The 24551-nt window shown below is 38.0% G+C and overlaps 1 protein-coding gene across 1 annotated transcript in view; it reads left to right on the top strand.

Annotated features, from left to right (window-relative positions):
• Positions 1–24551, top strand: part of Tprg1 (tumor protein p63 regulated 1) — a 108312-nt gene that overhangs the window by 73676 nt on the left and 10085 nt on the right. Inside the window, exon 4 of the mRNA XM_019207481.2 lies at positions 14499–14652. Within this exon, the coding sequence (XP_019063026.1) occupies positions 14499–14652 (154 nt within the window). The remainder of the gene's footprint in view (positions 1–14498; positions 14653–24551) is intronic.

Here is a 24551-nt window from a genome sequence, read left to right as displayed (position 1 = left end):
CCCCAGAACAAAAGAAGAAGAAGGAGTAGGAGGAGAAGGAGAAGGAGAAGGTGAAGGAGAAGGAGAAGAGATGTGCAAGATCCCGTGGAGGAGGGGAGAAAAACCAAGGTCTTTCTTGGAACCCATTCTAAATTACAGAGTGACCAGATTAATATCAGAATAGATTACCACTATATAAAACATAAAAAACTAAAATTCATGGTTGGGGTTCAAATTACTCCTTGGGTGGAAAAGAATAAGCAAAAGTTGAAATGAAATAATGAGATAACATTGCTGAAACATTCTCCATCCTACCAGAAAAATAGGGCATTTTCCTGGGAGAAAAAAAATACGACCCAAGATCCACATCCTGTTCTTGTAGAGATACACTGAAAGGGCTGTGTCCCACTGGACGAACTACATAAACTGGGGAGCCAGAGACACCAAGGAAAATATTTTAGTCATTTTAAGTAAGCTCTTTGAATCTCAACTTTCTCATGAGTACAGAAAACAATATTGGATTCATAAATTCTTAGGAGATATTTAGATGATGAATGTAAAGCACATGGTTAGCATGTAATAACGATGTGTCTTATTCCAGACCATCACTTAGCATAGTTTGTTGTGTGTAAACAATGTGCTTGTGCAGAACATGAATGCTTCCTTTACCTCACCACCCAACTGCATTCACACATACACACACACACACACACACACACACACACACAGAGGAGGAGAGGGGGGATTTTTGAATGAACTTGTTATTCAAGTCTTTATGTTTACAGACAAAGTTCATTGCTCACCTCACCTAGGCAGAGAAACTCCAGCATTATCCCATATCTAGGACTTGTTGTCGTTGTTGTTTGTCGTTGTTACTGGGGATCGAACTAGGGTCTTTGCACTTGCAAGGCAGGCAGCAGAGCCACTGAGCTCAATCCCTGGCCCCACATCTATGACTTTATATTACGTCTTTCTACTTGTAATAACCATCCTCCCTCTAATCTTTTTTCTTCTCACCTTTTAGTTAAATTGCAACTCCTTTGGATTAACAGGTTCTCAAGTCCGAATGAACTTTCCTCATCTGAAATGTTAGTTTCTCTTCTCGTGTTTTTTTTCTCACCCTCTCTTTCTCAGGACTCAGCTTTTGTACTAGACCATAAGCAACCTACGTGAAGAGGAATTTCTTTGCCCATGTCTGATGAATGCTGATGTTTTGGTCACAGCTCCTTTCAGCACACATTTGTTGAATGAATAATCTTGTTGGTAAGCAGAGTCCAACACCGTAAATATTTTAAACTACATTATCTCTGCATCTTCAAATAAGTTCTCTTTTGTGTTTTAGCATTTAGGACTTAGTTGACATAAACTCTTCTGAGTGCTATTCAGAACACTTTTCTGGAAAAAAAAAAACAACACCTTAGTCTCTTCAACCTCTAAATTATCACAAAGAGGCTGCTTTGACATTCTTAAAATCATGCCTTCTCTGTTCTCTGTAGAAATATGTGGGGATGTGGTAGAAGTAGCTTCCATTTGTACCCAAAGTAACTTCAGGGGATTGTGTGTGTGTGTGCATGCAGATTTTAATCTGGATGATGTTCCCAAGGGTAAAACCCTGCTGTACTAGGCATATTCCAGAATTAAAGACCATGTTCAAACTTTGTCTTCTTTGTTCTTATGGCCTTTTAGATAACACTCGCCATCCAAATAGAATCAGTCTGTCAGGCACCAAGTTGTCATGCCTCCTAATGATATTGCAGAAAGATGATTCATTGGTTTTCATTTTTGAATTAAATATATGTATATATAAGCTATTCCTTAAGCTTCACCTGGGACAGGTTATTTTTTCCCCTCTTTGAGACTGTACCTCTTTTAATTCAGGAACTTCATCTAAGATGGCAGCACACCTTATGATGAGTTGGTAACTCAATGCCTGTCTACCAAAGTCTCACACATCCAATTCCTTTGCTTTTGCCTTGAACATTTCACCTACAGAAGTCATCAGGAGGATTTATTTGTTCTCCCTCATAGTTCCTGATCAAAAGCTTCTTTATGAATGATCAGGTGCCAAAGGGGGAATTTGACAATGAGCCCTATTTTCTGTACCCAAATTTTCCTAAAGTCAGTTTCAGAAGGCAGCAGGTGTGACAAAGACTTCTAATTTTTCCTGCTTTCTCTACACTGTATACTATAATAAATCTTATTTGTGATCTTTAAAAAAAACAGAAATTAGAAGCTGTACTCGATGGGGCTGTGGGGAAGTCAGCAGCTTGGTAAGCCACCAAGCCAGCTACTGTTGTTGTTGGCTACATTAGCAGATATAAAGGCTACAGAAGGAAGGGGAGGTTTTCATGGCATAGTTCAGTGAGGTGATTGCTCCTGGGGTATTGTTTCCTGTCTTGGCTCCCTCTGGTCTTAAGAAGGACATAGGAAAGCTAGAACAAGTTCAAAGGGGGGAACTGTGCTGGAGAATGAATTTTGTCAAATGAGGAGTAGTTGAAAGGATTAAGAGTTTGTTGTAGTTGTTGCTTTAAAATAAATCAATTATATATATTATATATAATGAATATGTAACATAGTACGCATATATAAAGAGAAGTGCTGGTATTTGATATTGTATCGATAATCTCAAACAACATAACATTAATCTATTCTTTAATGAAAAATGCACTTTGTAGGGACTTATGCTGGGTAATTTCACTATATTATAGGAAAATTATGATTTGAATCAGAATTTATGGATTTTTACCTGTGCTTACTGTTCACTTCTAGAGCCTTTTTCTCCTTAGAATCCTGTTTTGCTGTCAGGTAAAAACCATAGTGCACTCCAGTGCTGAACAAAGACGTGCACACCCTGGGTGCACATCCTAAACAGCTCTTCTTCCACTTTATCCAGCTGCTCCTATCCTCAGAACATGAAGAGCTCTCAGAACCAAGAGAACTTGTGGACCTAGAACTCCTGCTGCTTCCCCAGCTACTTGCTCTTAGGTCCAGGGTTGTCAGCATTACCTGGCATGTCAGAGACCAGAGTCTCACATCCCACTTTAAGTGAACTAGAGCTGAATCTGTGTTTCAACAAGGTCTCAGACACTTGATACACATTAAAATGTATCAAGCATTGTTCTGGATTGTGCTTTAGCTGAGACCCTACAGTGCTGTGCTCAAATGATCCTGCATCTGCTTTTTAGGGCTGCGAAAATGTCATGCCCCCCATGGACATATACTTAGTGCTGAGGTGTGACCAAGAGGGGAACATTTGAGGGATGGACCTGTAAATGGAATATAGAAATACGAGCTGATGGTTTTCACACATATACGCAAAGCCTGCTACAGTGAGGGACAGAGACTAGGATTGGACAGAAGGAGAGAGGATCGCAGTGCTTCACTTGTACTGGTTGCTCTAAGCCTGGGCAGAAAGGCAAAGCTCTGTGGTGGGGGGAAATCTGAAATAAAAGCAAAAGCACAAACTATCAACATCATCCATATACAAAGCAGAATTTAAATCAAAAGCCTGAAGCCAACCTTAGCTCATTTACTCCAGAGCAAATATAGACTGCGGAAGCTAGGTGAATCATGTCTTTTTCAGGAAATGCTTGGCACCTCTTGGTTCTGTACCTCGCTTAGTCAGTATTTCACTGCATTTCATGTTTATTTGCCTCTACCTCGCAATTTTCAGGGGGTTTTTGAGCAAATTAAGTTACTGAGAGTGAATAGGAGTTCAAAAATGCCTTTTCTCTCATTTACTTTCCAGAGTTCTGCTAACAGAGTTCTTGAAAGCCATGAGAAGTCTCAAGCATGCTACTCAGACTCCCATAGTAGTTCTTCGAAAAAAAGAAGCTGAAGAAAGATTAATTGGGATAAATGGCTTCCCCCAGAGTTATGTACTAATGTATGCATTGAGATGGGAACCAGAGTTTCTATCCTCTGAATTTTATAGTTTATTTTATTATATGAAGATAATGCCTAAGTGATGTACACTTTCTGTTGTCTGGATTTCACCCTTAATCATTTTGGACAGGAGTAAGGGGCCACCAAGAGCCCATTTCCTGCTGAACTATTTGAATGACTTTGGTTAAGGATAATAAAGAGGAAAGAGTGTTAATTATAAAGTAAATGTGTGGATAAAAGTTATACATATGTACTTGTGCTTGTCCAGATAACTTCTTTGATGAAATACTGTAAGCTGACTTGAAGGGAAAAATAAGTAAGTGTATTACATATAATCTTGCTCCTTTTCAAATTCTTCCAATGAAAAAATAGCAAAAATGTCTTTAGCATTAGGAGAACGAGGCACAGCATGTAAGAGGAGAGACCTGGTTGTAGAGTCAGCCTTTGCACCTACCTGCTGCCCTCCTGAGCCTCTCAGCTGGGTTCCCAGGGCCACATAGATTTAGGCCCAAAGACTGTGCTCTGTGTTCTCTCTGACTGCCCCTGAATGTACTCCGGATCTTCTATGCTCACCTTCTCTGGAGAGGAAGGAAATGAAAACAGATGAGACTCAGAAAAATGCTCTTTGTCAGAATGGGCTTTAAAAAAAAAACTTAGCAACTCGGTACATGTTGAAGCTTGTATATTTGGTGTGTTCAAAAGTAACTTCCTTTTAAGAGGGGAGATGAAAAGTTATGCATACCTGAGGCCCGCGTGATTCATCAAATATCCCAATTTGTCATAAAAGGAGTTGCTTCGCAATATTTCTTTTATTGTGTGGCATTTTTTTCTTCTAGGTGGCTGTGTATGAGTTGTCCTCTCCTCTCTCCACCTAGCACCTCTAGGCATGGAAAGGCTCAGGTTCGGGCATGGCAGGCTAGCAACTGTGGCAAAGTGTACCAGGAGCAGGGTCAGAGACTCCCTGCATGCACAGGTACAGCCCTGCCAACCCTTGGTGTTGCTCTAAAAATCTTGTTTGATGTGTACCTCAAAATTGATGAATTCCTCCCGTCTCCCTTAAACAAAGAGAAAACATCTTAAAAACATTTTTTTTTTCTAAACATTGCAATTCAGATGTACAGACTAAACTCAGAAAAAAAGTGGCAGTTGCCAGGTCACTCTGGTCTGAGAAATAGCACTGTTATTTATGTATTTCAATGATAATTTTTAATAGGACAAAAACATGGGTCTACTTCTGTCAAAGTGACCAGGTATTACTAACTGGATATTTTTGGGAAAATAATGGACATGATTTAGACACAGTCTCTATTCTTGAAATAGTTCACGTATCATTTGATGCTAGGAGAGATGTGTACAAAATAATTTCACCTTAGTGAAATGATCACACGTGTTGTAAGAGAAGCTCAGCAAATTGAATTGATTGGTTGGAATGATGAGGAGTTTAGGTTCAAAAGTTAGGAATGCAGGGTTGAATTAACCTGAAGAGGTCTTGGATATTGGGTTCAGAAAGTGTGTCTGAATTTCATGGGCAACTGAAGGCCCCTGAGCTGTTTTCTGGGCTGATGGGATTGTCTTGAAAGAGAGGGGCAGAGGGTCACTTAGTTCAGGTAGAGAGCCCGAAAATAAAGATGTGAGCTCTAAATTGTCTGGCTTTCCTGCTCATAGGGAAGTAGAACATAGTTGTTCGAAGTGCTGCTTGTCTTCATTGTCTTATAGAACCGTAGGATACCATGGAATCATTCAGACATGTGAAATTAAGTGCCCTGAATTTAAATGAGCTCGGTCACTTACTACTTACAGGCTTTGGAACTCAGTTTCCTCATCTGCAAAACAGATATAAACCCACCTTGTGATTTTATGGGAAGAATTATACATGGTGAATACAGATACCTTCTCACATTGCCTGCAACTTCCTCATCTTTGCTCTTATGCTGATGGACATATGTGCCTCGGGTATGTAGGTTATTATTTCCATGTAAAAACAGAATTTTTAAAAGAAAAATAATCTCACACTTGTATCAATGGAGCTAGTATTCTAGCATGTTTTTGTCAATCCTTTTGTATGACTCCTGCTCAGGTTTGATGCCAGGCTGTGGACTGGAAGGGAGAAGGAGAGATGCTGCGCTGCTTAAGGTTTTACTCTTTCTGTTGCCAGAGGGCTTTGCTTTTTGGAAAAACTGGAACCAGATCAGTATGTCTGCCAGAGTATGACTGTTAGAAAGACGACCCAGACTCTGCATCCCAGCATCTGGCCTTTCTCTTCTATCACCGCACGGTCATGGTCCAGACTTGTATCTGAGTATTGCTAGGAACAGGTAACTTCTGCCAGCAGTGAAGCTAAATGTCATCTTTTGTAAGTTAGCCCCGGCCCACAATCTCCTGATCATTCAGGCCTTGCAAATCAAGCTCGGGGAACCAGACTAGATTAGGTTAGAGTCTTACAGTTGGGTAAGAACTAACTAGGTTTAAGTCCTAGCTGTCACTAGCTCTGTGTCTTTAGACATTTTATACATTTTTTCATGTTTTCCTCATGTTTTCAGGTAATAACAGCTTCTTTTTTGAGTCTGAGAGTCAGAGACAAATTTTCTCACTTAAGGAAACCGTTCCCCACCAGTTTCCCAGTGGCTTTTCACCAGTCCATGTTCAGATGAAGCCGCTCTAGGCCGTTCACTATCCTGACCCAACACCCTCCACCTTCACCAATTTTTACAGCCTTCCGCCCTGGCTGTCTCCATCTTGCCTGTTCAAAAGGAGTGTAGCTAGACATTTAAATGTTCACCCTAGAGATGGAAGTTACAGCACATGACACATAAAACTTTTCTTACAAGGAGTTTTTCTGACATTTTTTTATCTTCGATGCACCTCATACCATTCTTTTTTTTTGGTTGTTTTTTGTTTTTCTGTTTTTTTGTTTTTTTGGTACCGGGGATTGAACTCGGGTCCTTGCGCTTGCAAGGCAGGCCACCGAACCGCTGAGCTAAATCCCCGGCCCATACCATTCTTTTTTAATCAGCTTCTGGGCTTATCAATGGCCTCCTATCCTTCAACCTCCAGATAGGAGGAGATTTATTTTACAAGACCTGCCCTTAGTTTCTTAGAGGCTGGCTTTGTGTCTTTCCGGGTCTTTGCATGGTTCCTGGTATAAAGCCGATAAATACAAGTGTAATGAATGAATGAAATCATTCATACTTTCAATTATTAGGAACTGTTCCTTTCTCTGAGTCATTACAATATTATTCAGAGCCTTCTTTCCTAGGTTTTATGGAGAAATGCTGTCAGAGATTTATTTACAATATTGCCAGTTGGATTAACTGTTCAATTCTGTGGAAGTTATACACTAAAAATATTTAATAGGGGATCAGAATATGAGGTGCCTCATGTAGAAATAAACCAATGTCAGTTTTTACTATAGTATGACTCCAAGAATGACAAAATTTCCTATCATCCCCAACATTCGTTTCATTCTGAGGACTATGGACTCCAAATGGTCCCTTTAGATGCTCGTGACTAAAAGAACCACAGGCTTTTTATCTATTCAAAACTATTTATCATCAACTTCATTGAGTTATTTCTCCATTTGGAGAAACCAAAGCTTTTCCATAAAAAGGATGTACTTCCTTTACAGAAAACGGGATATTTTTATTTATGTTCCCATAACCCAAATAGGTAATGCATTCCCAGCTTCCCTGTCAACAGCAAAAGCAAAATAGAAGGAGATCAGCTTGAGTCAGGAATGCTGAGAGCAGGAAGAAATACCAGTCAGATGGTGACAGGAAAGACAGCTGACATACAAAGTAATAAACTAGGAGGTCAAGGGTCTTTTAGAGCTCGGGGTAATAGTCTTATTTTTCATATTCAGTAGCTGGCTTCCATAGAAGAACTGGAGAATAGGAAGATATTATAGAATATTAATTGGGATATCCTTACCAGATTTCCCTGTTTTGTTAAAATTAAGGGGTCAAGGACATAAGATATAAATGATATCTGATAAATTCCTAGTAGGTCTTAATATTGTTAGCTTGGGATACATTTTATTAAGTAATACAATAATTAGATTTTTAAATATATTCTGTTTAAGAAAATAAGCATATCAATTTTAGAATACTTTCCAAATAATTAACTTATATTACTTCTGGAAATAAAACAAAGCAAAACAAAACAAAAGAACTTCTATGTATTACTTAAGTAAAAACTAAAGATAAATAATCTTCAGCACTCATGGATTAGAAGGGATCTATTCGTCGTATTGAGTAGTGACTTTTAGAGACTATGTAATTCAATGTTCCTATTATGTTCTAAGAAGGAATTTTGGGACACAGAAATGTTGTACCTATGTCTGAGCCACAAAGAAAGTTACTAAAAATTAAAAGGATTAGACCTGGATGTTATTGATTGCTGGTGTGGAAATCTTACTATCACAGAATGTAACATTTCAAAAATGGAATAATATGATAATCAAATTCACATTCACATCCCAACCCTGTGAGCTGTGAGACCTTGGTGTAGGCTTTAGCGTGCACCCTCTCAGCCATGAACAGGACCCTCTCAGCCATGAACAGGACCACCTCAAGGATAAACACATTTAAAGGTTCCCAAGGAAATAAACACCTTTAAAAAAAAAAAAAAAAGTCTTTCAACCCAGAAGATTCCAGATCCTTTCTTAGTCTTTCTTTTTGTAACTATCCACGCTCATTTTCTCTGGCCTTTTGCTTTTGAATTAACCCTTTTAGGTCATTTTTTCCCCTGTTGTTGAGATCATTTCTCCTTCTCCTTCTCCGAGAAGATAGACCAGAACTCAGCAGCCCTCTCAGGATTTCTTATAACTACTAAGTTATCCTTGGCTTTTATCTTAAGTAGTCTGATACAACTTATTCTAGTCTTTTGGCACAGATATCAATGTACTGTGGGGTCAGAAATGGACTTTAGCGATGACCTGGTTTCACACACCTGGATGTATAGAGGGTCTCACTGGGAGAAGCAAGGGTTCAAGTCACTCAGTAAGTCAGTGGCAGACCCAGACTTTGAACCCAGACCTCCCACATCTCACAGTTGGCACCATGGCACCCCAAGGCCTCTGAGTCCTCTCCTTATGCACACAGGGCCATCCTTTTTACCTTCTCACTTATTTCCCCCTGAATTAATATAACCCACAAGGTGTCTTGGTTCCCCGTGACAGTAAATAGTTAATCTCACTGAGCTGAAGGCCCTGGAAACTTCTGGGAGGGAGCCAGGTGAGCAAAGAGAGCAGATAAAGGCAGCACCTGCCCATGGGTTTGGAACAGCCTGGGGACACTGAGAGAATGTAAACACATTCTGCAAATCTTATTGTCTGACTCTGTGCCAGCGTCTTTTGGGTTCTTGTCATGGAAAATATTTCCTCTGAGGTCATTCAATGAGCAAAGGAGCCCTGAATACCCTCCGGGGTGCCAACTCTGTCCCTGCTTTTGTCCAGATTAAATAAGCAAAGGACTAACATTTCATGGGCCTCGAAGACCCACCTGTCAACTATACAGCCGGTGAGGTAGGGGAAAAGCAGACATGAAGAAAAGACATTGTGCTGTTCTGAGCCTCGCCCTCCTCCCCCGTGTGTGCACAGCCTCCCTCTGTTTGCTAACCAGACTTACAAGCACACACCCTGCGTTTAGAGCAAGAGTTAATGTCTGTGCTTCCTCATAAATCTCTGTGGTGCCTCGAGCTATGTTTTTAATTCTGTGGTGGAGCTTTGAGATTTGAGAAGAGTAGAAAGGAGGGGCTGCTGACGGAAGGAATAATGGCCTCCGCCGCCATTTCTCCTTCTGAGAAGCAACACATCCTCTTCCGTTCTGCTAACAGGTTGTTCGGGGGCCTTAGCAGAGAATCTGGGAAGACCAGGATAGAAGACACGCAGGAAGTCAAGGACAAGGAAGCTGGCTCTGTTGGCCCCACACAGAGAGATGCACGGCTTCTCTCTCAAGAAGGAAGAATGTGTGGAATGAACAAATTGACCCAGACTCATGACCGGCTGGCATATTTTCTAGTTCAACTAAAAATGACTTCAAGAAGTGTCTTTCCTGACAGAAACAATTTCTTGCCTCACAAAGCTTGTTATTGAAGAAAGTTTTCTATCTATTCAGCTTGGAGCTCCTTTTTGTGGTGTTGAACCATGCTTGGGCCCTTTGCCACTTTTTTCAAGTAGTTCCTTCTGTGTTAATCTTACTCCACAGAGTGCCTTCACTTCTTGGGTGTACACGGCGAACCTTCCCTTGGTTTCCTACAGTGGTTAATAAAGTGTAATTGCTCAGGCCTCTATACAGCCAACAACTGTGCTTTAGAGTTCTAGGTCTGAGTCACTGAGTAAGAACATGCAATTAACATCACTCAAGGCAGAACTGTGTATATGTGTGTGTCTGTCTGTGTGTCTGTGTGTGTAAAAGAATTAACTTTTGGCTCCCAAGAGGCCTTCCAAGTCAAACAGGCAATCTAGGACCCTAAAAATTTCTATTATAGACCTTTTTATTCTTCTAAGGTTTTAAGGAACCCTTCCTCTACTAGCAGTTCTTTCTGGAATGTTTAGAAATTTACCAGAAGTGAAAAATATATCCCTCTTCCTACTCCTACCACTGTGAAAATTAAAGCCAAGTACAGCTGATTTCCTTGATGACAAAAATAGGCATGAAATAAATTGTGACTTGATTTTTTACCTCTGTGATGAGACTGGAAAGTTTCTGTCTATACCTATTTGAGGTCTGGGAAAGAGACAATAGTCAGAGTGACAGAAACCTCCCGATTATAGATGTCTGCAATCCAGGGCTGAGTCTCTTCATTTCCCAACAATACAATGAACTGAAAATTTTCTAAGTAAATGGTGGCACTGCTAACAGGGGATTTAGGGGTATTTTAGGGAGCCATATAACAGGGGATTTAAAGATTAATTGTGTCCTATTAGAAAAGCTAATGTAGGAACTATGCTTATTTAGTCTAATGAAAAGAGAATTGACAGGCTGGCTTAAATTTTCCAAATTGAAGTCCTGTCTGGATGATTTACATTTAGGAAATCATACACACCAGAATGTGACTGGAAAGTAGAGGCTGAACACGTAAGAAGTATCCCAGCCCTCAGAATTAGGTGGAAGAAGAGAAGTCAATAGCTATGGACATGGGAAGCACAGCCTGAAACCTACACTGTGTTGGAGATTTGCTTCTCTGGTTTTATTTGGGTCCAGTGGTCATGTGCTTCTCCTCTTCCTTGGACTCCATTTGGTTAGCAGTTCTTAATTTGGTAATTTATTTAAGTATGGTCCTATTCTTTATTTCTTCTAACTACATTTATGTCAGCTAACTTAGCTCAAAAAGTTACTTTCTATTTTAAATAAAATGTAAGGTCTTTAAAAGTGCATAGTAGGGATTAAATTACACAGTAAGCACTCAATATTTGCTAGCCTCCTAGGGTCTTAACAGCATGCAACACATTTTGCCATGCACTATTTTTTTTTTATTCCTTAAAAATGTTTAGTTACCTAAAGATCAGAAAGATGGTATGAAATGCCCAAGGATACAGAGCTAATGAATGGAGTGGTTTATTCCCAAAGTGAAACTTCACAAAGAAAGCCACGAGTTCTTTCACTGCATAATAATTTGGTGCGAGGCCATATCCCAACTTTAACCCCATCAGAGTAGCTGAGTGAGAAGGACCCGCATTCTTTCCTTGATAACATGACTGGCTTGTAATTCTTCCCTTCACTTCCAGTGCTATCTTATTTTCCTATAATCTCACATTGCTAATATTAATATATAAAAATATGTAGTTTGTGTTGAGATGGAGCTTTTGTGATGTTTAGCTAGGATCACTGAGCAAGGGTTTTACCAGTAATTTATCACAAGCTTCGCAGGACAATTTAGCAGTTTGTCTATTGGAAATAAGGTTGTGTTATGTAAGAACAGGACTTGAATTTTTATTGTCTTTGGTGAATCAAGCCCAGAAGAGTGAAATGAGCCCTGAAGGAAGTCTCAGGAGATCAGAGCTCTCTCCTGCTTATCCTTGTCCTCCACTGATGTTTGGGAAAGTCCTCATACTTTCTGAAGTCTCAGGTTTCCCACTGACAGAACGAAGGTACTGAGCTACTATTCCAAAAGTCCTTCTATTTCTGACTTACTACAGTTTGTAAAAGTTAAACTAGTCTACCACTTCTATTCATTTCTATTTGTAACATTACAAGCTTGTAAGATATCATGACAAGTCCTAAAATTCCCTGGGAGTGAAAGGACAATACTTGTGATCTTGCAGCAGAAGTATGTTCTGCTCAGGAGGGCTAATTCTTTACTTCTAAAATGAAGAAACCATAAGAAGAGGCTTCCTGTAGATGTCGTTATGTCCTTGAGTAGGTGACATTGTGACCATGGCTGTCTATACCACTTACACATAGTTACTGAAGACATGGGCTGTCACAACAGTTAGAAGACTCTGCATTCCACAGATGTGGGAGTTACATTATTTTTCAGTATGAGGAAACATATTCAAAAGATTCAGAGAGAGGGATAATTCAGATTCAAATTCAGAATGAGGTTCAGAAAGGGGAATGTTACTGGCTCACAGTCACATTACGTTAAGTGTCAAAAAGCAAGACTTGAATGCAAGACTGTTAGATATAGTATTCATTACATTTTTACTTCATTCTGTTAGCTCGCAGGCTGTTTCACAAGGAAGCACAAGTTAGTAGCATGAAGCAATTCTGGTCTTCTAGGCATCTACAGCCTCCATAAATGCCCTGAGGACATTTGAGAGAAGGGAAGGTGATGATCGACATCAATATTATAATGCCCAGTCAGTTACACTTTTAAGTTTTACCTTTGGAAGATGACCTAGCTTTAGGTTTGCCTTCCAGTGTTTTATCTCTGGAGTTCAGGCAAGAATGTTGACTGAGTACGTATATTTGGGAGCATAGCACATGTCATCTCGGAGAATGGTTATTACCATTATCAAATTGATTGGTTACTTTGAAACAGGGTCCTTCTTGAATATCATGCGTGAACTTCATTTGAGGTTTTCCTAAGGTAAAATAATATAATGTACCCTTAACAGGGAAGCTCTCTTGGCAGAGCTTCATCCCCTTCGGATAAACGTAAACCTACATTCAGTACATAAACTGACATATGAAGCAGTAAATAATTTCATTGTGCAAGTTGTTTTCATGGCCTCAAGCCAAAATGCTCCATTAGCCAACATGCATAGAATATTCATGAAGCTTAAGCTTTATTGCCAAAAAAGAGCAAAGGAGAGTACAGGAAGGTGAGAAATACCAGTCTCCCAGCTGAGAAGATGAAGCTTTCCTAGGGAACTTTAGAGGCATGCACAGTATTTTTCTTTTCCTCTATCTTTTTCTATCTTTTGTTGTGAGGAGCAACCGATTAAGTACAAAAATGTTGAGTGTCTGCTGTCAAATACAATCCTCAAAAATCTGAGACCCGGGAGGCAGATTTTGCCAGGGTCTTTTCTTCCTGTGCCTTTGTAAGAAGCAGCTCAGGGATCAGCCAGTTATGGAATGAGCTGCTCTATGCGTATAGGTGAGAGTGTTTATACACATCTCTATATGGATAAACATTCAGAAACTACAATAGCATTCCCAAAGGAATCCTTCCCTAATACAGGAAGTGACAGCTTTCTGAAGCCACCAGAATGAAGCTCTGGTTTGTCATTCTAGAAATCCTGGGATTTAATTGCTAGCAGAAGTGAGACCTCTGTGATGTCTTGTGGGGCTGCTTATAGTTACAGACAACTTAGCTTTAACGATTGTTCAATATAAAGCCCCTGAGCTTGGCTTAACCTCCAGATATCTCTGCTTTCAGAGATGTCGAAACCCATAAAACTTAAGTTCTGATGGACATCTCTAAAAGGAGAGACCATAGAAATGAGTTTTGTAATTTAATGCAGCCACACTTCCCTGCCCTGATGTCTCTCCCTTTACTTGTAAACTGACTTTCTTTAGCCCTGTACTTGGACTTACATCTTCCTACGTATTGTGGATCAGGACTGTTATTCTGATGGGAATGGACAGTCACAGTCTCTCTACCAACACCTATACAACCTTTTGTCACAGTTGTACTGGGCAGGACATGTGCAGAGAATGGAGGACCACGACAGACACTGAGGTCACTAGATTGAGAAGCTGGGCACTGTGAACTGGTCATCATTCATTTCAAGTGTCCTACAACTTGCCAAGTCCTCGGTCTTCTCAGTCAGGGCTCACATGTGTTTACTGTTTTGTTGAAACTGTCCCATATGATTGTCACGTTAGCTGCTTTCTCTTTGAGACCATCTCCCACCCTGACTCCTGTCTTTTTCCACTTCTTTAATACCTCCTACCTTCAGAATATCAGCCTGAAGTCAACATCTACCTTTCCAGCTCTTCACACTGTCCTAAGCACCAGACTCACATTTTCATGTGAAAGTCTCAAAGACACTTCAAACTCACTCTGTGAAAATAGCATAATTCTTTTCTTCTCTCCTCCTTAATTCCCTTGAACAATTTAACTAGATGGGCTGTAATCCTTTTATCTCAGGAGCAATATGAAGTCTAATTGAAGAATTACACTCTTTTCGCACACATTTTGTTTCAGTCTGATAGAAATGGCTGCTAATGGAAAATTCTCTCTTTTAGGAGACCAGGAGAAGGCCTTAGGATCTATTGGGGGAGCTCAGAGGAGCAGTCCCTATTGTCACGCTGGAACCCTTGGTCTACTGAAGTTCCCTATGCCACCTTCACTGAGCATCCCATGACGTACACCAGTGAGCAGTTCCTCAGAATTTGCAAGGTAGGAGGCACCATGAATGTTACTCTTAGATTAGCTATGTTAGTGAATCCATGTATTTCTAGAACATGCATCATTAAAAACTACAACTACTACTACATTAATGCTTACATAGACAAGCATTTTAATAGATTTATAGAACTTTTATAGTAAGTTCTCATATATTTTTATATGAGAGTATGTGTTATATTTATATTAATCACAACATGCTATTTTCATTCCCCTTTTAAAATTGCAATATTTAGGTTTATCTGATTTTATTAATTGCCAACAGGGTGCATATAAATTTTCATATAAGTAAATCCTAATTATTTTGTTCTGGGAAGAAATGTGGGATATTTATATGCCAACACCTCAGAAATTTCATGAATAACAAACCAGCCCTCCACACAATTTTTAAAAACATCCTAGAAAAAGACAGTGAAGGTCACAACTCCATGAGGCTCAACAGAGCAAATCCAATAGGCAAGAATTTAAAGGGACAGGGAGAAAAATAAAAAAGAACCAACAACCGGAAAAAAAAAATGACAATGATAAGTCAATACATATCAGCTATAACCTTCAATGTTAATGGCTTCAATTCACCAATCAAAATAAATATACTAGCAGACTGGATTAAGCAGCAGAATCCAACAATATGTTGTATACAAGAAACACATGTACTTTAAAAAGAAACTCATAGACTGAAAGTAAAAGGATGGAAAATAGTTCTCCATGTGACAGGAACCTGGAAAAAAGCAGTGTTAGCTATGTTATTTGCAGACAAAGTGAACTTCAAACTAAAACCAATTAAGAGAAATAAAGAAGGTCACTATATCCTTGTAAAGGGAACAATAAAAGAGGAAGAGATGACAATCATAAATATATACACTAAACATATAAAATATATACCAAACACTAATGCTCCCAACTATACAAAATAAATTTTAAGGGACATGAAACACCAAGTAAGCACTAATACATTTGTAATGGGGGACTTCAATACCCTGTTGTCATAAATATATCATCTAGACTAAAAATTAAAAATACAATAATAGAACTGAACCAAGCTTTTGAACAAATGGACTTAATAGATGTTTACAGAGTTTCAATCCACAAAATCAGAATATACATCCTTTTTGGGTCAGTTTCCAAAATAGACCACATGCTACGTAGAACATGTTTAAGTAAATGCAAAGGAATTGGAGTTATCCCATTTATATTATCACATCATAGTGCAATTAAACTGGAGATCAAGAGCATAAGAAACTGTAAGAACTTCACAAAGACATGGAAATTAAATAACACTCTACTGACCAGCCAATGGGTCACAGAAGAAATTAAAGAAAAAGCTGGACAGCTTTTACAATTTAATGATAATGCCAGAACAACATACAGGAATCTATGGGATACAATGAAAGCAGTTCTGCATGGGAAATTCATAGCAGTGAATGCCCACACTAGGAAAACAGAGCAAGTTCAAGTTAACAACAGAATGGTGAATCTTAAGCTCCTAGAGAAAGACGAGCAAGAAAAACCCAAACCTCATATAAAGGTGGAAATTATAAAGATCAGAGCAGATATCAATGCAATGGAGACTAAAAGAATGATACTAAAAAAATCAACAAATTGAAGAGTTGGTTTTTCAAAAAAATAAAAAAGTTTATAAACCCTTAGCCAACCTGATCAAAAAAGGAAAGAAAAGGCTCCAATTCATGCAATTAGGAATGAAAATGGTGAAATCACAACAGATCCAGCAGAAATTCAGAGGATAATCAATACTTACTTTGAGATCCTGTATTCTAATAAAATGGAGAACACAGAACAAATGGACAGATTTTTAGATACATATGAATTACCCAAGTTGAATGAAGAAGATATAAAAATGCTATACACCCCAATTGAAACCATAATTAAAAATTTACCAAGAAAGAAAAGCCCAGGCCCTGATGGCTTTACTGCTGAATTCTACAAGACATTTAGAGATCTATTGCTACTAGTCTTTAAACTTTTCAATGAAATTGAAAGAGAAGAAATACTTCCAAATTCATTCCTGGAAGCAAGTGGTACTTTGATTCTAGAGCCAGGGAAAGACCCAACCAAAAGAGAGAACTGCTGGTAAATCTTCTGAATGAACATAGATGCAAAAATCCTCAATAAGATACTGGCAAACAGAATACAGAGGATCATCAAGAAGAAGAAGAAGGACACCCTGACCAAGTCATATTTATCCCAGGGATGCAAGAATGGTTCAACATACAGAAAACAATGAATGTAATACACTATATTAACAGAGTCAAAGAAAAAAACCACATGATCATCTCAATAGATGCAGAAAAAGCATTTGAAAAAATTCAACACCCATTCATGATTTTAAAAACCTGCAGAAAATTGGAATTGATGGTTTTATCTTAACTTCATAATGACTATCTATGAAAAGCCAACAGCCAACATCATACTCAATGGTCAAAAAATGAAAACCTTCACATTAATATAAGGAACAAGACAAGGACTTCCACTATCGCCACTGCTGTTCAATATAGTGTTGGAAACATTAGCTATGACAATTAGACAAGAGAAAGAAATAAAAGCAATAAAGATAGGAAAAGAAGTGAAACTCATTATTTGTTGATGATATGATACTCTAGATAGAAGGCCCAAAAATCTCCAGACTTCTAGACTTGTCAGATTCAGTAAAGTAGCTGGATACAAGATAAATACTCAAAAATCAACAGCCTTCTTGTACACAAATAACAAGATTCACTGAGAGAGAAATTAGAGAAACAATCCTATTCACAATAGCAACCAAAAAATGAAATATTGAGAAATCAATCTAACAAAAGGAAACAAAAGACCTCTACTCTGAGAACTACAACACTCTGAAAAAAGAGATTGAAGAGGATATAAGAAAATGGAAAGACATCCCTTGTTCCTGGGTAGGATGAATAATGAAAATGGTCATACTTTCAAAACTGCTACTCAGATTCAATGCAATCCCTATTGAAATCCAAACAGCATATTTCACAGACTAGAGAAAACAATCCAAAAATTCATTTGGAATGAGTCTAGAATAGCAAAAGCAATTCTAGACATCAGAGACATGGGAGGGGATATTACCATCCCCAACTTGAAATTATCTTATAAAGCTGCTGTGATAAAACTGCATGGTACTGGCAAAGAAACAGTCCCAAGGATCAGTGGAACAGATTAGAAGATGCAGAAACAACTCCTGATATACTCAGCTACCTCATCTTTGACAAAGGTACCAACCATCCTCACTGGAGGAAAGATGACCTCTTTAGTAAGTGGTGTTGGAAAAACTGGATTTCATATTGTCAAAGATTAAAACTAGACTCATTTCTTTCACCATGCACTAAACTAAAATCCAAGTGGATTATAAATATAAACATTAAGATAGAAACACTAAACTTTCTGGGAGATAAATTAGGCAGAACTCTTGAAGATATCAGCATAGGAAAGTACTTTATGAACAAATCCTCACTAGCATGGGAATTAGCACAAAGTATCAACAGTTGGGATCTCATCTTTTTAAAAAGTTTCTGAACTACCTGAGAAATCACAAGTAGAGCTAAGAGACAACCCACAATGTGGGAAAAAATTTTAACAGATATTCCTCAGACAAAGGTCTACTATCTAGAATGTATAAAAACCTCAAAAAACTTAGACCACCCAAATATAAAGATCCAATTAAAAAATGGGCATCTGAAATGAACAGACATTTCTCAGACAAAGAAGTGAAAGCAACCAATAAACATATGAAAAAACGTTCACATCACTGGTCATTACAGAGATGCAGATTAGAAAAAAAAAAACACTGAGATTCCAGCTCCCCCAGTAAGAATGGTTGCTATCAAGGAATTAACCAATAAAAAATGCTGGTGGGGTTGTGGGAAGAAAGGAACCCTTCACCATTGTTGGTGGGAGTGCAGACTGGTGCAACCACTGTGGACATCAATATGGAAATACCTCAAACAACTGGGATTCAAAGTCCCATTTAACCCAGCTATTCTTCTGCTGGGTATCTGGCCAAAAGAATGAACAAAATCATACCACAGCAATATATGCACACCCATCTTTATAGTGGCACAGTTTGTAATAGCTAAAATTTGGTAACAGCCCAATTGCCCATCAACTGGAGATTGGATAAAGAATATGTATTCTTTTTTATAAAATGGAGTACTACTCACCTATAAAGAACAAGAAACTAGAGTGATTTATAAATAAGTGGATCAACATTGAGGTCATTGTCTTAAGTGAAATTAATAAGTCACACGTGTAAATACCAAATAGTTTCTCTGGTGTGAAAAACTAAAAGTGTAAATTAGGATTATAATGTATAAATGATATTGTGTAATAGGAAGAAAAGGTCTAAAACAGTAGAGGAAGTGGTAGGGTAGAGGAAAGGTAAAATGGGAAAATAAAAAATAAGTAAAACAGAAAAACATGGAAAAAATGTCTTTGTAACTTGGGAAGGGTGGAGGGGCTAAAGGGAGGGCTAGGGAATGGGGAAAAATAAGAATGAAGATAAGTCATGTAAAGGTACAAGATCTCAATGATGAATGTAACTGTATTGTATACTTAAAATCTACCAAGAAACTTAATAAAGGTTTTTTAAAAAGGAGAAAGTGTGTGTATTCAGGAATGGCTCTGTGGCCAAGTTTGATTAAGTCAGTTCTTTCTTTGGGCCTTGGTAGTCTCCTCTTTGTAATGGACATTGTGACCACTGCTTTGACATTGTAAGGTTAAATGGAATAATGTGACAATAATTACTTCACAAAGTGTAGGGCATTATTATTTTTATGCCTTCAAATCTCATTTTTTAAGTAGATTTTAAACTCATCAGAGGCAGACACAGTCCCTTCTTCTATTCTTATTTATCCCAGGTATCTAGTTGGAGAGGAGACACTCTATTCAGAAAGTAAAACAGTTGTATTTGAAAATGCAGTGAAAGATCAAAATTTATATTTCCACAACACCAAATATATACATAGGCTTATACTTGTGTGTATGTATAAGGTTAATATGCTGATTTTTTGTCCTCATATCCATTTTCTGTAATTCACTGCATATAACTCATTTGTTGTGTATAAATTAAAAAAACTCAGTGATCTGCATCTAATGTCTTTCTTATACACTGCATTTCTTACATTATTTAAAATACATCTATTCATACAAATATATGGGTTCATTGTGTAAACAAATAATTTTTAATTGGTAAATCCCGTTTTAAAAATAATTTGAGGGACCATGGATTTTACTCAGTGGCACATTGCCTGCCTTGCAAGCTCAAGGTCCTCAATTTGATCCCTAGTACTGAAAAGAAAATTTAAGAGTTTGAGCCACCATTTTTATGAGTATAGGCTAGTGAGTAGAGACTAGATGAGGTCTTAATTTATCCCAGAATACAGGTGAAGTTGGCATGAGTCTACTCTACTCCCAGCAAAAGTCAGTGGTCTCTCAAAATTTATACAGATGGCCCCAGGAGCTTATGGAATCATGGTTTCCTTCTCTTTGTTAGCTATTGTAGACACTAAAGGATTTCAGTATATCCATTATGCAGATGCTCCTATTTCACAGTCCCTCAACCAATGCATCAACATCAGTTCCTACCCAAACCCAACAAAACAAAACAAAACGCAAAGCAAGAAGATCAATATAACGCTACATAAAGGCGTTTATGTAAGGCTAGACTAATTGAGTGTCAGGAGATAGAGAGTTTTTGTTATACTAATGCCCCTACCTGCAAATGCCATGTCAGATTTCCCTGTCTCTAAACATCTCTAAACATGATATTCTTTCTCACCATTCCATTATCCTCTCTCTTCTCATTTGCCTGCCCCTCCCCAAACTCATGTTTTTTTCAAGTATTATTAATAATGCAGGAAGTCTGCATTTCTTTTTTTGGAATCTATTAAATCCAAATTGAAGTGCTCAATCATGTATTTCCCCAAAGACATTTCCCTCCTTCAAAGGAAACCTGGTTTTAACTACTAAAATGATACATATTTTGTGAAAATTTTATTTAATTTTGGTAAAGCTTTTATTTCATTATAAATAAAAGTAAATTTTTACTGCCTTAATCATTATTAAGTCCATGACTTCCTGGGCCAAATCTTTGGCTCCTTGTACCTGGTACATTAGGTATTTATTTCCTTGGTGTGCTCTGCTGGAGGAAGTTCAAGGTGAAAGAGTAAAAAACAAATTCTATGAACTTCAGAGAGATGTCATTGTCATATTCTAATACCTGATAGTGCTTTGCTTTATTCTGTTATATATAAATACATTCACATAATTTGTAAAAGAAAATGAAAAGTACAATATCAAAAGAGTATAGTAATTAACCATGCAATCATGAACTTAGTAGACCAGAGTTGTGTTTTGCCCTAGTGATCCCATTCTAAAAGGCTGAAAGGGGGGCTGGATATTTAGCTCAGTGGTGACACTGCCTGCCTCAAAAGCACAAGGATCTGAGTTCGATCACCCGTACCAAAAGAAAAAGGAAAGGTTAAAAGGGAAATAATAGTCATTTAACTTTCACTGAACGAAAGTGAGAAGAGCAAGTGTATGTGTGTGTGTGTGTGTGTGTGTGTGTGTGTATGCACTTACAGATGCATGCTCACACACGCATGCACGAATACAGTAAGTGGTTAGTTGATTGGTTTGTAGTCAACTAAACCCCTTTGTGGATCTGTTAAGTGTGTTTCAATTAAAGCTTTTTATTCTTAAATTATTAATCCAAGTATTTTTTATTCCTTCTTGGCAACACTCTGGCCCTTCATTTGCCAAGCTGATCCTGACTCAAAGGCCACCTCAAGCCCCAGCTCCTAGGAAAACAAAGACCTCCACTGTGATACGAGATCATGAGCTTTGATCCAGTTCTTGGAGTCCTACTTTCTCTTTGTTGCTGGTTTCTATGTCACAGTATTATTCGTGTTTAGGATATTTTCCAAGATGGGCTTTGATTGAGACTCAATTATATTGATATAAAATAATAAATTAGACAGACAGTTTAGGGATTTAAATTCCTTTTATGTGAATATTTGCACATAAGATTTTAAAAGGGTGTTTTAAACTGATTTTATTTCTCTTGTGAATGAAATAGGAAAATAAAGGAATGTTGAAGAAATGCATAACAATATCAAATTCCTGCAGTAATGTAATTCAGTTTAACATCCTTATTATACAACAGGGGAGAAGAATAATGTGGAATTGAGTTATTCAGTAGGAGATTTTTCAACTTATTTACAATGTAATAGAATAACTTATTATCAAAATACTCAAAATTACTTTTACCTGGAGTCTTTTCTTGTACAGCACCTAGAATCTCTTAGTTCAGCCAACAGTTTCTGACATCTACAAAATACAGGTATTATGGTTGTTGCTAAGGAGACAAACATAAATGAGGCGAAACTCTTGCCTTTGTGTGTGGTACTATTCAACAAAGGAGGTGGATAAAAAACACAAAGATTTTGAAATTGACTGAACCAGAAGTTTAGATAAAGTGGGAAAGAATCGAAGTACATGAAAGTATATAATGTTCAGAGAGACAGTAATTCAGTTTAGGTAGAGCTCAATCTTATAAAGCTCCCCACTATAATTATAATGACTTAGATAAGAGACATAAAAGCCTAAACTAAGTTAAGAGCAGTGTCAGAGAAAGAATATAAGGAAATTTTGTATTATGTAGCATGGAATTAATGAAATCAGTTAATGACATCATGTAAAGGATTTGAGAGAAAAAGTCAAAGATAAAATGATTTCTGGCTTGAGCAAATGGTAACTTCATTAGGTGGAATGAAAAAAACTAGAGTAACAGTGTATTTGAGAGTTTGGTTTAGATTAGTTTAGGACGTGTTAAGTTTGAAGCATTCATAAGAATGTGAGCTTGAGTGGATTGTCAGGCAGTGAGAAATTTAGGTCTGAAACCACAAAGCATCAGCTCTGTGCCTGGTTAGTCAGGAACATAACCAAGAAAAGTGGCATCAGTGGGCAGAGTTGCATTCAAATGTGTACTATCTCTGGCTGGCTGGGTAGCTTAGTGGTTCTGCTGCCTGCCTTGCAAGTGCAAGGTCCTGAGTTTGATCCCCAAACCAAAGCCAAACCAAAACAAAACAAATATGTACTATCTCTAAGTCTCTTAACATTGTTCTTCACAGTCAGTATTGAATTTATAAAATATGAGGTCAAAATACATTATTTCTCTTTCTATTCATCACATCAACTTTATACCACTTCAATATCTGGCAAACATGGTGGTCACATGGCTTCTTTCCAGACAAACTAATCTCTTAGCCTAACCAATCTTTTATAATCTGTGTGTGTGTGTGTGTGTGTACTTTGTGTTAATTATATACAACTGATGTTATAATGTAAAATAATGAGGTTCATTTGACATTGACGTTACTATTACAAGACATAATCTCATATGCTATTATATAATGGTACTTTGTATTTGTCGGTTGCAGTATGGATGATATTTTCATCTAACTCAGTTCACAAAAACATTGTAGGAATAGGATAGCTATTTTCATTTAAAAATTATAATGCTTGGGCTGGGGTGCAGGGGGTAAAGCTCAATGATAGGGTACATGCTTAGCACGCTTAACACCTAGGATTTGATCCCCAGCACTGAAAAAAAATATGAGGATGCACTCAGAGAGATGAAGGAGATGGACCAATATCGAATCATAATATTGAATTTCCCCCAAAATTAGACCTACCAGAAAGCGAGAGGTCAAAAATACCAGCCCCACTAAGCCTATCCTTGCCTTATCTTCCTTACAGAGTAGCCACTGAGTAAGAGAATAGTGCTGGCCACACCACATCTGATTTGCTATTACTCAGGGAAATGTGCATAAACCTGAATGAAGTCTCTATATCTGCCTCTCTCTCTGTCTCTCCCTCTCTCTCATTGTGTGTTTGTGTGTGAGAGAGACTGTGTGCATTTCATATCCATTGATGGGATAATAAATAACACCTTATATATGTCAGTCTACCTCACTTCTCCTTAGTTGTTTAAACCATTGAACCACTTTGTATCTGCAATTTTTAGTCCCATTTTTAATCATCACTTTTCTGAGTTTTAAAATATGGGCAGTTTACTGCTAAGAATAATGAGTGACCTGAGCCAAAAGCTGGTGAGTAATGGTGAATGGATTAGGGATGTTTTACAGAAAACCAAGGTAATCCACAGAGTGACTTTTACCAGTGTTCTCAAGGGATCTTGACAGTGGACCCATGTATCAGAATTCAGATTTTCCTTTACGCCCTTAGGTCTTTGGTTTCCCTTCATGTTCGTTGCGTGCATCTCTGCACTGAATATGGTGAGATGGGCAACGTCGGAGGAACCCGAGAGAGAAGAAGTAGAAAGTAGAGTTTGCCTTCCAGACACTGGTGGTATAAAGGGAGGAGGCAGAAAAATAATTAAAAAATTATTAGTTAAGGTGCTAAGATTGTTAAGAGAGGGATTCATAAGGAGTTATGGGAGCCAATCGGAGGTGACAGAAAAGTCCAAAAGTTGACAGGTATGATGATGTCTGATGTGAAACTTAGGGTCTCGGTGACCTAAGCATCTAAGAAGGCGAGAAAAGACATTTCTGGTAAGAGAACAATGGTTAAAACTACACATTACAAGAGTGTATGAGATATTCTAGGGTAAAGACTAATTCAGCTTAGCTGGAGTTTAAAGTGTGTGTATGTATGAATGTGATGTGTGTGTCTGTGTGTGTGTCTACATGTTCAGAAAGGAGAGTTGTGAGAAGTGGGATAGGATGAGAATGGAAATTAGAGAATGTGGAACCCTCTTGGGTAGGGAAGAAACTTCCGCTCATTTCTCTCTATACACTTGAATGAACTTGCTTAAATTGTGTCTCTTTAAAGAGAATCCCAGCTAAAAGGTGAGC

This window comes from Fukomys damarensis, unplaced genomic scaffold (assembly GCF_012274545.1).
Source record: "Fukomys damarensis isolate Sample0158 unplaced genomic scaffold, DMR_v1.0_HiC HiC_scaffold_12, whole genome shotgun sequence".
In the NCBI taxonomy this organism is placed as follows: Eukaryota; Metazoa; Chordata; class Mammalia; order Rodentia; family Bathyergidae; genus Fukomys; species Fukomys damarensis.
The sequence above is the reverse complement of the archived record's forward strand: the minus strand, read 5'-3'. Positions and strand labels throughout refer to the sequence as shown.